General features: G+C 41.5%; 1 protein-coding gene and 1 long non-coding RNA gene across 2 annotated transcripts in view; one reads left to right on the top strand and one right to left on the bottom strand.

Moving 5' to 3' along the window:
* Positions 1-16,111, top strand: part of LOC143271025 (uncharacterized) — a 74,801-nt gene that overhangs the window by 23,442 nt on the left and 35,248 nt on the right. Inside the window, exon 5 of the long non-coding RNA XR_013048288.1 lies at positions 8,804-8,893. This is a non-coding gene — a long non-coding RNA (uncharacterized LOC143271025). The remainder of the gene's footprint in view (positions 1-8,803; positions 8,894-16,111) is intronic.
* Tex13b (testis expressed 13B) lies at positions 11,962-13,983 on the bottom strand. Its single transcript, XM_042269231.2, has 3 exons — positions 13,738-13,983; positions 13,075-13,559; positions 11,962-12,973 (listed from the first exon to the last, which is right to left on the bottom strand). The coding sequence occupies exons 2-3, from the start codon at positions 13,525-13,527 to the stop codon at positions 12,254-12,256; spliced, it is 1,173 nt and encodes a 390-aa protein (XP_042125165.1). The 5' UTR covers positions 13,528-13,559; positions 13,738-13,983; the 3' UTR covers positions 11,962-12,253.

The raw sequence follows: 16,111 nt of genomic DNA, 5'->3' as shown, positions 1-16,111 counted from the left end.
ACTAACATCCCAAAATGAATAGTGAGGTTATAGAGACACTTTGTGAAACACTGTGAAAGTCCACTGTGATCTGTTCTAAGCAAGTATTAGTGACTGCAGTTTACAACCAACTTAGGGTTACTATTGCTGTAATGAAGTTCCATGACTGAAAGCAATTTGGGGAGGAAAGGGTTTATTTTGCTAATATTTCAATTTTCATCATTGAAGGGAATCAGGGTAGGAACTTAAATACAGGGCAGGAACCTGGAGGTAGGAGTTGATACAGATGCCATAGAGGAGTGCTGCTTACTGGCTTCCTTCCCATTGCTTGCTCAGCTTGCTTTCTTATAGAACCCAGGACTACCAGCCCAGGGATGGCCCCATCCACAACAGGCTGGGCACTTCTACATCAATCACTAATTAAGAAAATGCCCTAAGGTTTGTTTAGAGCCTGATCTTATGGAGGCATGAAGCATTTTCTCAATTGAGGTGCCCTCCTCACAGATGACTTTAGCTTGTGACATAAAACTTGACATAACAACAACTGAGAAGACACTATAGTATACAGTTTTCAAGGTCTAATACAACATGAAATTTTAAAATCCATTTGTGTCAATTATCTGGCTGCCTCATTATGGGGCACTTCTCATAAGGCCTCTGTGCATTTTCCTCACCTCTGATGAACTTGGTAGGGCTGGCTTTAGCTTCTAAGTCTGAACTAAGGCCAATGAAGTAATAGTTGCCCACCTCCTTGGCTGTGCCTACACTTGGTGAACAATTTCTGGGACCAGAAGAGAAATGTACATAATTTACTCAGGAGAGGCAACTGCCCATCCTTGATCAAGCTTAGTCCCTTTACCTACCTGTGTGAGAGCAGTCCCCACTCCCCCCAGGGTACTCTTGAGGAGTGAGGGATAAGAGATTTAGCTAGAAATATATAGAGAGACACAGATAGGAACAAAGGATAGCCTCAGGAGGGCCTGGGTCAAAATCCACCAGCCCCTTCTGTCTCTGTTAACGGGCTTTTAAAGGAATGCCAAGGGGTGAAGAAAAAGACCTCCCCCTAGAACAGCCAAATGCAGAACATTCCAAATACCTGGTCAAGCCATCACCGAATGCAACCCTGCTGTGTAAAGCAAGCTCAAATCTCACTAGGAAACCTTTGTGGGCTCCCACAGGTCCCTCCTCTTAATTTTTTAAAGGGCCTCTCAGACTGAGATCTGTCTTAGGTCATTCTCTCTGATTATTACTTCCATTATCTGTCATAGATAAATGCTTTCCATCCAGCATACTCTGTCTTAGGTTGCAAGCCATCAGGAGAAAGTTGCCCATCTCTGGCTCTCTGCCTCTGGCAGGAGGAAGTACTGATCTTAATTTAGCTCTGGCCCACGTTTCTACTGAGCTTACAACCTCCACAGTGATCTCTATAGCTGCCACACCTCCCAGTACAGGAGAAAAGGATGATAAAGATGGCATATCCTTTTTGGAATGGGTCTTAAGATGTCTATAACAGCCTTAGCTGTGCCAAGCCCTATTTTTAAGTCAATAAACTCTTGAGGCAAACCACATCAGATAAACTACTTCAAACTTAAACATTCCCTTAGCTTTTACCAAACTCTGGATCATTAATATCAACATAATTCTAGTATAAACATTATGTATTTACAACTAGCATGACTATACTATACATATTTATAACTAACATGGCTATTTACTATGTGTATTTACACTTCTTATAAACTTACATTCAAAAGCAAACTCTCTAAAGACTACTGTTATTACTATACATATTTACAACTGTTTACAAGCTTACTTATTTATACTTCTTACATACGTAGAAGAGATTTCTTAGAAGAACTATTGACCAAACTTATATTTAAGAGGAAACCCTATAAAACTATTAGAAAGAATCTCTTAACAGAACTAACTTACACTAGCAAGCATCTAGAAGAGATTCCTTGCCTAAAATTTAGAAGAGATTTCTTAACATTTAACAACACAGGACGTTCCCAAATCATTCCTAACACTCAGAGTTTATAATAAAGTTCAGAGTTAATAGTCAGTCAAATCATAGTCAGTTTTGATAACCTCCTTAAAGTTCCCTTGACAGGGGGAGATAAGTGCCTAACTTGGTAATGGCTCTCAGAGTTGCTATTGTTATAGAGTTGCAACACCTTTCCTGCTAAGCTCTCAGCTGTTCCAGAACCAGCAGAATGTGCCCAGCGATAGATAGTTTATTAGCTAGGGCCTGTCCCTTTACCCAAACTTATTGCAGCTACCCCGAGTGCCACAATTCAAACAAATGCCATTGACTTCACTCAGTTACAGCAGAAGCATCACCTCAGAGTGAGGGTGAAACTACTGTATTGAGCTGCCCTAAAGCTCTTAGAAAAAACTTCCTGCACAGTTCTTAGGCACTATCTCAAGCCTGCATTGATTTTCCACTAGTCGGACAAAAGTGGTGTGGCTCCAAGTTTAACTGAGGGTAAAATAGTGGTTTTTAGACATGACTGAGTGTAAAATGGGGTAAGATTCTCTCTTCTTAATTTTTGAAGTTGCCTTTTAAGTTTACCATGAGTGTTTTTTAATGATGTCAATGTTTCTTTCTTGAATCTTAAGTCCAACTCAAGCCCACAAGCTCTTTTTCACACCTGAAGCCATCTCCCAGTGTAAGGACCATTTTCCTTTGTTTTCTAAAGGGTTGTGGTTTTTTTTTTTTTTTTTTTTTTTTTTTTTTTTTTTTTTTTTTTTAGCATTTTAACTATCTCCTGAGAGGCAAGCTGTTTGTCTGTTCTTAGTTTTCGGGAAGTAAAGCTAAAATTTCTAACAGTTCTTGGAAAAGTAACATAACTTTCAGCTGAAAATCAGGTTTTTGGGTGCAGTACTGCCATTTTGAGCAGAAAAACACATTTCCCATAGTGCCTTTTTCTATATTGTCCTGCTGTTACAAATGACCTTACAAACTACATTTCCCATAATGACTTTTGGGTACACCACACTTCTGTTTCCCTTTACGAATTTTTTTTGCTTTTGTTTTTGTTTTTACAATGGGGAATTACTTTTTCTTCCCTAAGCTTGATTTGGAATGCCTGTGTTACCATTTAACAGGTGTACCTCTCAAATTAGATCTTTCACTTGCTACTGTTCCCAAAGCGGATCATGCTTGTCTGCATGCACTCAGACTAGTGTCTTGTTTTTGTCAGAAGCAATAAACCCTAGGGGCTTGCTTTCCACTTTACCAGGTTAGTGAAAGAAAGTTAAGAAAAAGTCTTTTCAGAGATTTTCCCTCCCAAACAGTTCTCCATCATGTCCTGGCTTGGCTTCTCCCCAAGACAGAGTCCCTGACACTACAGCCAAGGCTTGACTTCACTGCTTCTTCCATGCCAGCAGCTTCCTCAAGCTGCCCTGCTCTCAGCAACTCTCTGCCTAAACGCTTGTTTCTAAAGCTATTACAGGTGATTTTCCCATACTGATATTATCTCCAGGTGAACCTAATTTTTGCTTTTACAGAAAGAAAAAAAAATTTCTGTGAAGCAAAGACCTGAAAGGCTTTTTAGCTTTTTAGAGAGAAAGAGATTAAGTTTTTCCCAAGAAAGCTTTCATTTTTTGAGAAAGACCACCAAGTTTTCCCAAGACTTATATTTTCTAAACTTCCGACTTCATTGCCAAGTGAAAACAGACCCTGTTTGAATGGTGTTGTACAAGTTTTCTCAGGCACTGCTGGCAGAGCAGAGGGTTTTGTCTTTCTCACGTCTACCCCAGGGAAAATTTCTTTCCTTTGCCACTTGGACTTAGCATTTTAGCTGTCCCCAGGCCAAAAGCTTCCATAGGAATCATTTTCTTCCCATTTTTTCTCCTCTTTGATCGATTTTTTTTTCTGATTTTTCAGAGAGTTTGCATTCACAGTCCCATAGTTGGAAATCAAGGATATAGTGTCTCTGTCTTGTTGCTTATCCTAATTTTTTTCTTATTGTATATTCTTGCATTCTAATTTATATTTTTGTCTTCTTATCCTATGTTTTTTTCTACACTGTATTCCTACTCTACCTTACATTTTTTTCCCTTAATTTTTACAGATAGAATTTAAGAGAGAAAAAGAAAGAAACCTTAATAGAGAGAAATCTATGTTGCAGCCTTACTCGGACATCTTTCAACAACTTTCACTTTTACTCCTGAGAATAAAATATTATCACCTTTGTCAGTTCTTTATCAGAGTACCTTACACCCCTTTCGCTATGTCCCTGGGTCCCTGTTCAGGCACCATCTGTGGGAGACCAGCCCTCACTTTTTCTACCCAGGGTACTCTTGAGGAGTGAGGGATAAGAAATTTAGATAGAAATATATAGAGGAGAGAAACCTTTGTGGGCTCCCACACCCACCCTCCTTTGTAGCTGAAGTTTTCCTATGTCCTGGCCTGCTGGCAGTCGAGACAAATCTCTTCCACTTGCGATCCCCAAATAAACACACAGACTTATATTACTTATAAACTGTATGGCCATGGCAGGCTTCTTGTTATCTGTTCTTATATCTTAAATTAACACATTTCTATAAATCTATACTTTGCCTCCGTGCCTCACCAGTAACTTACATCATGCTTCTCCCTGTGGAAGCTGGCAGCATCCCACTTCCTCAGCCCTCCTGTTGAAAGAATTATCCTCTCTTTTTCCTGCCTATACTTTCTGTCTGGCTACCAGCCAATTAGCATTTTATTTATCAATCAATCATCCACAGCATTTCCCCTTTTCTTTTTTTTTTCCACAAAGGAAGGTTTAACTTTAACATAGTAAAATTACATATAACAAAACAACTATCAAGCAAGAATTATAGTTATAATAGCTAGTCTATTTGTATTTGGCAAAATTAAAGAAGATATCCTATCTATCCTATATTTGTGAGTCTAAGGTTTTATATCTAACTTATTTTTTAATCATAACTAAGGAAATTATAACTATCTAGTCTTTAACTACATCAAAGACCTCAGAAGGATATAATATTACCTGAGAAATGGGAGAAGGATGCAAGCAACTTTTGGGAGTCTTGCAAGAGTAGACAGAGACAGCTGGCAGCCTGAACAATCATCCAAAGTTCCTCTCTAAAGTTTGGACATCTGTCTTCAGCCCGCAGGCCTAGAGTCTCTCAGTCACTTCTCTGTGTCCTATAGAATGTCTGGGAGTTTCCTCTGTGAAGCAGGAATCTGAAGGACCATTTTGCCAAGCAAAAGTTCAGTGGTCACCTTCCTATGGGTCCTGCATGTCCAGTCAATCAAGCAGTCCAGGCAAGAACAATTTCTTGCCCAAATGCCTATTTTTGCTGAGAAGAAGATAAACTCTATATAGAGTGTCTTCAATGTCCATCCTCCTCTCTGAAGTAAATTGGTGTTGCCAGGAGCAGACATGTCTCACCGTCCAGAAAGTCTAAATTTTTAAAACATTTTAAATATCATATTCTGTAGGTCTTTGAAGTGTTTGAAGATTACCTACCTAATTGAATTATATCTAGGTATAACTAGAAAACTTAACTAACATGGCTATAAGTTTGACTAACACAGAAGACTAATTATTAATCTGTATTTCTTAATTATCCATTGCAATCTAAATGAGTTATATAAACATAATACCTCAAACAAGAGTAGAAATATACTGTATAACAAAGTTAAGTTTAAACTTGTATCAATAAACTAAAATCCATAGCAATGTAAAACATTTTAAATAAGTTGTTGCTCTTTAAAAGTAGGTTCAATAATCTACCCTTTCATCCTATTATATCTATACTACTTCCTTTTCTTTAGAAAGAGATTGGATTTATAATCAACCTGTTTTAAATAAAAATAAACATTTGGGTACCATTAGTAGCTGGAGTTTTCTCCAGTCCTGCTTGGGCCCTCAGCTGCTCAGATGCAAATAAATACACAAGAGACTTACATTACTTATAAGCTGTATGGCTGTGGCAGGCTTCTTGCTATCTAGTTCTTATATCCTAAATTAACCCATAATTCTTATTTATGTTTAGCTATGTGGCTTGGTACCTTTTTTCAATTTTGCCTTCACATCTTGCTTCTCATGGTGGCAGCTGGCAGTGTCTCCTGACTCAACCTTCCATTTCCCCGAATTCTCCTGTTTATCCCACCTATACTGTTCTTCCTGCCTGGCTACTGGCCAGTCAGCATTTTATTTATCAATCAAATCAGAGCAACACATTCACAGCATCCAGAAAGACATCCCCAGCAGAGGACCCAGGTTTAATTCTAAGCACCCTCATGGAGGCTCACAACCCTTTGTAAGTTCAGACCCAGAAGATCTGTTGCCACCTTCTGGCCATTTCAGGCGCTGCACACATGTGCACAGACATACATATGAAGACAAACACCCATACACACAAAATAAAAATCTTTAAGCAATAAGATCTAGAGCAATAGACGAAGATAGTCGATACTGATCTCTAGTCTCCACATGCATGGATACTTATGTGCATGTGTGCCTCCTACACAGGATCATGTGCACATGCATATGCACACACATACCACATACATATACATACATCACATACAAAAGTGTTTTTCAAATGTTATCCAGTAAAGGTTGTTTGGAAAAGTCACTTAATCTCCCAGTACAATAGTGATTACAATACTTCTCATTGAGTTAATCCGTGCTCACTTTGGTTTCTGGCACATAGTATAACCTTGGAGTCAGACCTGGTTAAACCAACCTACATGACCTTAATCCATTTTTTTAAACTTTTATTGCTTCTTTGTGAATTTCACATCATGCATTCTGATCCTGCTTATCTCCTTCACTTCTGCCCTCTGCCCTTACAACATTTCCCCCCAATCAAAACCAAATTTAAAAGAAAATTCAGAAACCAAAAAAAAAAAAAAAAAGCAAAACAAAATGGAGAATCTCATCGTGAAAGTTGCAGTGTGGCCCATTGAGTCACACAATTTACCTTTTAATCCATTCATCTTTACTTGTAAGTGTTCATTACTGTGAGTGATCGGTCTGGCTCTAGGCCTCTGGCTTCTGCTATGCCACCAGTAATGGACTCTCACTGGGACTCTTCATGGAGAACCTGCTGTTTTGGATCTGTAGGTTTGTCCCCTTCACATGCTCCAATGGTTCATAGATTTCAATGGATGTTGTTCCTGGTTCTGGGCCTGGGTGGTAGCTGAGTTAGTCAGCCTGCCAGCTTTCCTTCCAGTGTTACCCGGGCACGCTCTCCAGCACTGCTTCAGTTAGCTCATCCAAAGCAGCCTACAACAAGGGGTGGGACCAGTTTTCCTGCTCTCCTCAGATCTGGGTCCCCCATACTCAACATCACCAGGGCTAGCTCTACTGTTATGCCCAGAGAAGGTGCAGGGCCCTCTCTCCTCATTGCTGTAGGGTGAATGGGGGGTGGGGTAGGTGGAGCAGGGTCAGCTCTCCTGCTCTTATGCCCTCAGGGCCAGGGTGGGTTTCTTTGGCAGGCCCTTTTACTCTACAGCCACCGGGCCACAGACTCAGACATGGCCCTAGGCAGTAGCCTGTGCCTGGACATCTCAGTGGCTCCAGGTGGCAACACCAGCCTCCCAGATCAGCATGGTGTGGTGGTATTGTGTTCCCCAAAATATTGTATACCTTAACAAACTTATCTAGGGTCGGAGAACAGAAAAGCCACTAGTTAGGCAGTGATAGCACATGCCTTTAATCCTAGCATTCCAGAGGCAGAAATCCATCTGGGATCTCTGTGAGTTCAAGGCCACATTAGAAACAGCCAGGCATGGTGACTCATGCCTTTAATCCCAGAAAGTAAGCCTTTAATCCTAGGGAGTGATGGTAGAAAGCAGAAAGGTATATAGGGCGTGAGGACCAGAAACTAGCAGCATTTGGCTGGTTAAGCTTCAGGCTTTCGAGCAGCAGTTCAGCTGAGAGCCATTGGGATGAGGACACAGAAGCTTCCAGTCTGAGGAAACAAGACCAGCTGAGAAGGTGACCAGGTGAGGTTAGCTGTGCCTTGTTCTCTGATCTTCCAGTTCACCCCAATACCTGGCTCCGGGTTTGATTTTATCAATAAGAACTTTTAAGATTTCTGCTACAGCATGGCTCTGTGGGAGGCACGTTGACCAAATTATTCTAACCTTTTTTCTCTTTATTTGTCTTTAATTTCCTTATATGCAAGATGAAGTAAATTGTAGCTGAAGTTTTCCTGTGTCCTGACCTGCTGGCAGTAGGGACAAATCTCTTCCATTCACGTCCCCCAAGTAAACACACAGAGACTTATATTACTTATAAACTGTATGGCTGTGGCAGGCTTCTTGTTATCTGTTCTTTTATCTTAAATTAACCCATTTCTATAAATCTATACCTTGCCACATGGCTCATGGCTTACAGGTATCTTACATCATGCTTCTCCCCGGGGCAGCTGGCAGCGTCTCCTGACTCAGCCTTCTTCCACCCAGCATTCTCCTCTCTCCTTGTCCTGCTTACACTATCCTTTCTGCCTGGCTACTGGTCAATCAGCGTTTTGTTTATCAATCAATCATAGCAACATATATTCACAACATACAGCACATCCCACAGAAGTTATTTTTTTTTGTTTTGTTTGTCTTTTTGAGCCAGGGTTTCTGTATGTAGTTTTGGTGCCTGTCCTGGATCTTTCTCTGTAGACCAGGCTGGCCTCGAACTCAGAGATCCGCCTGGCTCTGCTTCCCAAGTGCTGGGATTAAAGGCGTGTGCCACTGCCGCCCAACAGATGAAGTAAATTTTAAGAGGTAAATTAAAACTTGCATAATGTATAAAAAAACGCTTCAAACAAGCTTTTAAAATTATTATTGCTTTTTCATCTCTTTTAGGTCCTTCCAGTTGCACAATTTGCTAGTGTTCCAGCTACACCGGTTCTGTCAAGCACTGTGTAGTCCATACTGTAAAATCAAAGACCTGAAGTAAGTTGGTTTGCTTTAAACTCTTAAGGCATTAAAGATAAGACTGGGTTACCAGACATTACAGTTCCAGCAGATTGGACCTGAAAACAAAATATAGCTAGGACTCAGCTTATCTATGCACAGTGGAAGAGCACTACAAGCCCCAAATGGGTAAAAATGGTCCACTCTAAGAACTCCATTCATCCCTCCTGCCTTTTCTCCTTTAGATGTGGTGTTTCTACTACAATGAGAGTGTGGTAGGTTGGAGTACTTGTAAATTTTGTATTAGGTGCCTTTCTTGAGTCTCAGAAGAGGAATCCATTTTCCTACCAGACTCGTATTGTCTAAGTTTCCTTTCAGTTTGGTCTTATGCTAGTCCATGCAGCTTGATGATCCTTTTCTTTCCATCCATGTCCTACTTTGTGCTTCATTTATTCCTAAGGTGTTCTAATAATGGCCTCTCACTGCCCTGGACTTCTGTCCTCACTTATCTGCAGGTGCATTGCCCCCTCCTTCCCCCTCTCTCCTACTTTCCCTCTCCCTCCTTTTCTCCCCCTCTTCTTCCTTCCCTCCCTCCCCCTCTCCCTTTCCCTCCATCTCCCTCCCGGAATCCCCCACCCCTTTGCCACAGATACCAGTGTCTGCTGTCCTTTTTTCCCCTCCCATCCCTGAGTAAGAAACAGCCTTTCCAAACTCCAGTGGGTAAATTAATTTTCTTTATTTTTGTGAACATCTTACTACTTTCAAAACATAGGTACATAAAGAAAGAAAATCCTTTTACTCAAACTTCCCTGTCCTCTTATATCCCATACCACACTGCCTTCTGTTCCCTGCTGATAACCTTGTTTGCTGAATGTCTTTCCACACCATTTCAATTAATATTGAAATGTAAGTTTTCTGGATACAAAATGAAAAGTTCGTAACATATTTCTATATAACACACGTATATATACCTAAGAACCTTAAGTTTTTTATTTTACACAAAACAAAATGATCCCTTTCATAGTACTGTTTTTCTTTTAATACCATTGGCTACACCTCCCACACAGCTATCCAGTACACAAGATCATTTTTTCTCTTCTTGGGTTTAAAGCTTTCTCTGTTACTGCCTTAACGACCCACGTTTCTACTAATGTGTCTTTCTTTAGAACATCTCAGTCTTAAGGAGCTTTCCTGCAGGATGGATTGTTTTACTTCAGGAAATCTCTGCAAAAGTACTGCCCTTATTAGAGTTGACATGCTTATCAGATATCTCACCCAGATACCTTTTCCCAAGCATGTACTAAGTGACAGAATAGCCCTCTCTTAACCTTGTATCTCACTTGACTTCTTCCTTTCATAGCCTAGAGTCCTTGGACAGAATTGGCTCTCAAACTGGGGGTTTCGGCCCCTTTAGGGGTAGAGGTCAAACAACCCTTTCCCAGGGGTAACCTAAGACTATTGGAAAACACAAATATTTACATTACGACTCATAAGAGTAGCAAAATTACAGTTAGGAAGTAGCAATGAAAGTAATGTTATGGTTGGGGGTCAGTACAACATGAGGAACTGTATTAAAGGGTTGCAGCATTAGGAAGGTTGGAAATTATTGGTGTAGAAGTTCCCCTCACTCCTCAATCCTGGCACTTTAGTTTCACACCACCCTGAATTTTCTTGACGATCCAAAGTAAACACCAGACCCAGTGGACATTTTTCAGTCAGCTTCAGCCTCTGTATCCTTGTCTTTTGATTCTTTACCTGTTCCCAGGCTAAGCATTTCACTGCCTGACAGGTTGCCAACTCAGGTTGTTTTTTTGCCCTCCAGTGGACATGCAGCACTATGTAGAGGCAGTTTTGGTTGTCAAAACTGAAGGGGTAGGGAGTGGGTCACAGAGACATACTGTGGGTAGAGGCTAGGAATCTGCTGAACTCCTTACAATGCACAGGAACTCTTACCCCACAGCAAAGAACTGTTCAAAACCAGATGTCAAGTGCAATGAGATTAGGAAACCCTGCAGTAGAGGGAGCTGAACAAGCCCAAAGGATGTTCAAAAAATTGCAGACTGGAGTTCTGGCCTCCAATCCTGAAGATAACTATACCGTCACCAACAGCAGACAACCATACCACAAAGGGTTCTTGTTCTCCAGGTTGGTCAGGATTCTTCCAGTTGTGTCTCAGTCTGGTCCAGGTACAGTCCTTCTTCTACCTGAGGACTAGAACACATATATAGTTCCTTTCAACATATTTTACAGCCACAGAGGGGGAGAAGCAGACTGATCTCCCTCCTACTCCTTACTCTTCCCACTTCTTCCTTCCTCCACTACTCCTGGGATGAAGCTCTGTTGTATTTTACATTTCTGAATATACTGAGAGCTTTTTAAATCCACATTCTCCTTCTATTAGTGCACTGCTGAGTTGGAAGGAAGAATCCCACCAGTTAGCACTGTGCTTTGGCTGATATAGACCGTCAAACCCTCTGTGTACTATCAGTTGCTCACTCACCTTGGAGCAGTGGAGTTTCCTGTTCAGATCTGTCCATGGTTCTGCCCACTGAGAACTAGGGAAGAGTTCTGGTAAAAGGCTGTACAATCACAGAATTCCTTGCTTGCATCTGGTGCTGGCATCCTCCATACTCTTTCATAATTCTCATAGGGGTGGCAAATCTCTGCCAAGTTAATTTGAGTCACGCATAAATCCGAGGTTAACCCATCTCCAGCTTCATTTGATGGCTTTATTTCTTGTATTATTTCTCTCTCAGAATGTGAGCCTCCTATCCAGTTCATCCCTGGGAACAACTAGCTGAGGCTTGACCTGTTTCTGGTAATAGAATTCCCTCAGAACATAGGCATCCTACCCAGTTCATTCCTGGAGACTTGGGATAAAGGAATCCTCACTGCGTGCTCTCCGCTTCTTCAATTCCCCTGCTAATTCCATTATGTTCTTTAATGGTGCGCTGTTTTGAAACTACATTTCTGAGCCAGGCATGGTAATACACACTTATAATCTCAACACTTAAGAAGTGGAGTCAGTCATCCTTGGCTACATAGTAAGTTTGAGGCCAGTCTGGGCTAGATGAGACCTTGTTTTTGTTTTTTTGTTTGTTTGTTTGTTTTTATAGAAACAAAAATCAAGATATAAAAGAAAAATGGTTTGATATGAGAATGTTCTAGTATACACACATATACATAAACACACACAAACACAAAGGTGAAGCAGTTCTGAGGTGTTGAATGCTAATTATCTGGAACACAAAAGAAATCAAAACTTTTCCCTCCCACACCATCTGTACTCATCCCGTTTTCCCCTCTCCATTCCCATGAAACCCCTCCCATTCTACTTTTCCCACCTCTGGAAATTGATTTCCCTATGGGAAATTTCTACTCTGTATCACATTTCTGAACTCACTGAGGGCTTTGCAGCCAGCTTAGCTTCCCACAGCGGAAGCAGTTTTCCTTCTCTGAAAGATTCACAGTTTTACACCAAGGGCAATCCCAATCCCCAGGCCTGTGAAGTGCCATATTTCTCTGTAGCTGGCTATCTTGACTATCTTTCGGGAGTTCTTGGAGGTATACTGTCGGGCCCTCAGTGTCAGACATATTCATATCAGTGGCCATGAAATAGGGAGGCATCTGAGGCTCTGTGACAATGCTTAGTGGCGGGGATGGGGTGGGTGTGACTGGGAAGGGGCTTTCATATGAGTATGTGAATGAGTCAGGGAGTTGGATTGTGACAGGTTGTGGGGAGCCTGTGGACCTGCTGAGATCTAAGGGCTCAGAGTCAGAACATGTAGGTATTTCCATAGACTTGTCTTCCCCTTCCCTGTCCTCTCCCTTTTTCCCCTCTTCTCCCTCCTCCTTCAAGCCCAAGGGATAATTTTTCCACTCCACCGCTCCAAAATGATCCCGGGTGATTCCTTCCAGCTCTCCTGTGCCTGCCAGCTCCCCAGAAGCAGCCATGGCTGTAGCCCCTTCCATCTCCTTTTCTGGTTCACGAACTGCTTTATCACTAGCTGTCACCTCTTCTTTCTTGTCTGCATTTGGTGTCTCTGTCTTTGCTCCTTGAGCAGTAGCAGGGGCTCTAGTCACGACTGGCATCTCTGCAACTGGAAAGGCCCTCAGCTCCTGGAGACAAGTGGGCAGAGTTGAAACATATTCTGGGAGTGGGTTATGGTCATAGGGGTGGCATAGGGTGGGGATAAGACTGGATAAGGAGGTAATCTTACCGCGTGTAGTAGCTTCAGTCTCAGCAGGTCTCGCTCTCTCTGCACCTCTGCCAGTTTGGTGTGGGCCAGCTGAAGTTGGAAGGCTGCCTCCTTGCGTTCAATCTCTCGCTGGTCTGTGAGCTTCTTCAGGTCTGATGCCAAGGCATGTGCCGCTGACCTGTGCAGGGTGGCAAAGTCGTGAAGCCATTGCACTCTGCGCCCCTGCAAGTGGCCTTGCCTCCAAGCAAAGCGAACACCCAAGGCCAGGCTGCCCCAGGCACAGGCTTCCCGAGCCTGGCTAGGCATCTCGCCATCCTCCAGGAGGATTCTGAGCTTTTCTTCCACCTCCTCCCAGGACAGGGCCAGGTTCTCAAAGTAGAACTCGGGGCCTTTTGTGTGCTTGGACATTTGCTCATTGATGAACATTAACACTTTGCCGTGCCGGAACCCACTAGAGGGATCGTTGGGATTCATGATTGCTGAGTGTCTTAGGAGCTTTGCTGACCCTGTAAGAACAGAACAATCTGTTGTAGGTCTTTGTTAGCACAACCTTGCCCCTTAAGTCTCCCTATATAAGGTCCTTAGCTCTCCCTCGCCCAGTGGCTCGCCAGCCACATTTATCTAAAAGTAACTGCTTGGAAGTCTTTTTATTTCCCTAGGACACACTCCCCCACCAGGACTCACCTCTCCCGCGAGTGGCCAGCAGAGGTACAAGTCCAGCACACCTGCCACAAAACCAGCCTGTCCACCAAAGGGGACAGAGGCAGAACAAGCCAAATAGCAGTCCTCTCTCTGCACGTAGCCGGCTCTAGAGAAAAAGACTCGTGAGGACCAAGTCTCGTTTGGAAATCTCGCGAGTTTTGCTCTTGGACTGTTCCAATTTCCAGGACTGGCAGGGGGAGATGAGGTAGCGCCCTCACGCTTGCCCAAAGAAAAAATGGGAACCAACTGCTGGTAGGATTGACACCCTTTGAAATCAGAAAGAAATAGGACTAAAACATAAAAAAAAATCTATAAATAAATAAATAAATAAATAAATAAAGCAAGTTTCAAAACTTGTAAGCCCCCCCAATGCAATAGTTTGTCCCGTGTTTGAAAAGCCCGCTCTAAGGTATGGAATGTTCCAGAATTGGAAACATAGGGTTTTCCTGACACAACTAAAGCAAGAGAGTATAGTCTGGCCATAGCTCCATCAGCCATAGTCCACTCTGATAATTTGTGGTCATTTCTTTCCCCCAAATGAAGCACCTCCAAGCTCCACCTGCCGCCAGTGCCTTTTCAAGCATCACCTCATATGGCACTTCATAATCAGGCCCCTTTCATTTCTTCCGTTCACTACTGAAGCTCTCTGAGATTATGCAGGAATCCCTCCTATCTCGTTATCAGAAGTACCTGATAATGTCTGTTAAAATGCTCAGTGAGGGGCCTGGAGAGATGACCCATCCATTAAGAGCACAGCACCACATGGTGACTCACAACTTATAACTATAGTTCCTTGGGATCCGGTACCTTCTTTTGGTGTGCAAACGTACATGCAGATGAAACACTCATAAACATAAATAAATCTTAAACATTGCAAAAAAAAATGCTCAGTGACTTTCTGAGGTTTATACCTCAGAAAGCAAATCACAGGCTAAATCCTGTTTTGCCATTTTTTTTCAAGACAGGGTTTCTCTGTGTTGTTTTGGTGCCCTTCCCGGATCTCGCTTTGTAGACCAGGCTGGCCTCGAACTCACAGAGATCCGCCTGGCTCTGCCTCCCGAGTGCTGGGATTAAAGGCTTGCGCCACCACCGCCTGGCCCATTTTGCCATTTCTTATATGACCTTCTTAACTGAATTTTAGTTTCTCTTTCTGGGCCTATGTCAAGGACCAAATGACAAAAGTACATGTACAGTTTCAGGGTGTTTTTCCATGATTCCTTTTTTTTTTTTTAACAGAAACTCATTATGTAGACCATACTGGCCTTGAACTTACAGAGATACATCTGTGTCTGACTCCTAAGTGCTGACATTAAAGGTATATGCCATTAGTCTCCACTCTGATTCTGTTTTTGTGAAATGTATAAAGTAAGAATATACATATATCCTTTTTTGCATATTTCTATATAAAAAGAGACCTGAGATGGGAGAGTATAAATGCCATACTTTTAACATTTGTCATTTAAGGGAGGTGGTCTCAGAGGGGCAGTTAGGGGAGAGTGGATTTCTTTTTAACTTTAAAAAATTATCTCTGGTTTCATTTGTTATAAAGAAAAGAGGTTTGTATGTATTAAAAAACCTCTAGCATTAACCAGGCAGTGGTGGCAAAGGCCTTTGATTTCAGCACTTGGGAGGCAGAGGCAGGTGGTTCTCTTGAGTTCGAGGCCAGCCTGATCTACAGAGTTCCAGGACATCTGGGTCTATGCAGAGAGTCTCTGTCTTAAAAACAAGTACAAAAAACAAACAAAAATCTGGAATATTATATGGCATTTTAGTAGTAATTTTCTTTGGAATATTTCCAATAGGAATATCGAATTAATTTATTTATTTATTTATTTATTTATTTATTTATTTATTTATTTATTTATTTAATTTTTCCATCACAGGCAATTTATTTTGTTCTATTCATTCACAGTTAATACAGAAAATACTAGGAAACATTTCCATATAATGTTTGACACAGAAATCATCAAATAGAAGTATACAATGTTGACAGGAGGCAGTACATTTATAATTTATAACCCCAAATGTATTTATAAATTAGAAATGGAAAGATCTACAAATGAAATTATGAAGGTTCACCAAAGTCATTTAATCTGTCAGTTTCTCATTCATTTTTGTCTTAATAATATTCTATTGTGTGAATAAGCCACATTTTATTTCTCTCCAGTATTTGATAGCTATTTGAGTTGTTTTAACTTTTTTACTATTAGCAACACACTGCTGTAAACCTTCATGTACATGTTTCATAGGTGCACATTTTCAGTAGTTTGAGGATATATTCCTAAGGGTAGAATTGTTGAGTAACAGAGTAACAATGTTTTGCATTTTGACCAACCACCAAACTGTTTTGCCAAAG

This window comes from Peromyscus maniculatus, chromosome X (genome assembly GCF_049852395.1).
Source record: "Peromyscus maniculatus bairdii isolate BWxNUB_F1_BW_parent chromosome X, HU_Pman_BW_mat_3.1, whole genome shotgun sequence".
In the NCBI taxonomy this organism is placed as follows: Eukaryota; Metazoa; Chordata; class Mammalia; order Rodentia; family Cricetidae; genus Peromyscus; species Peromyscus maniculatus.
Note: the sequence above shows the minus strand (reverse complement) of the source record. Positions and strands in the feature narration are given on the sequence as shown.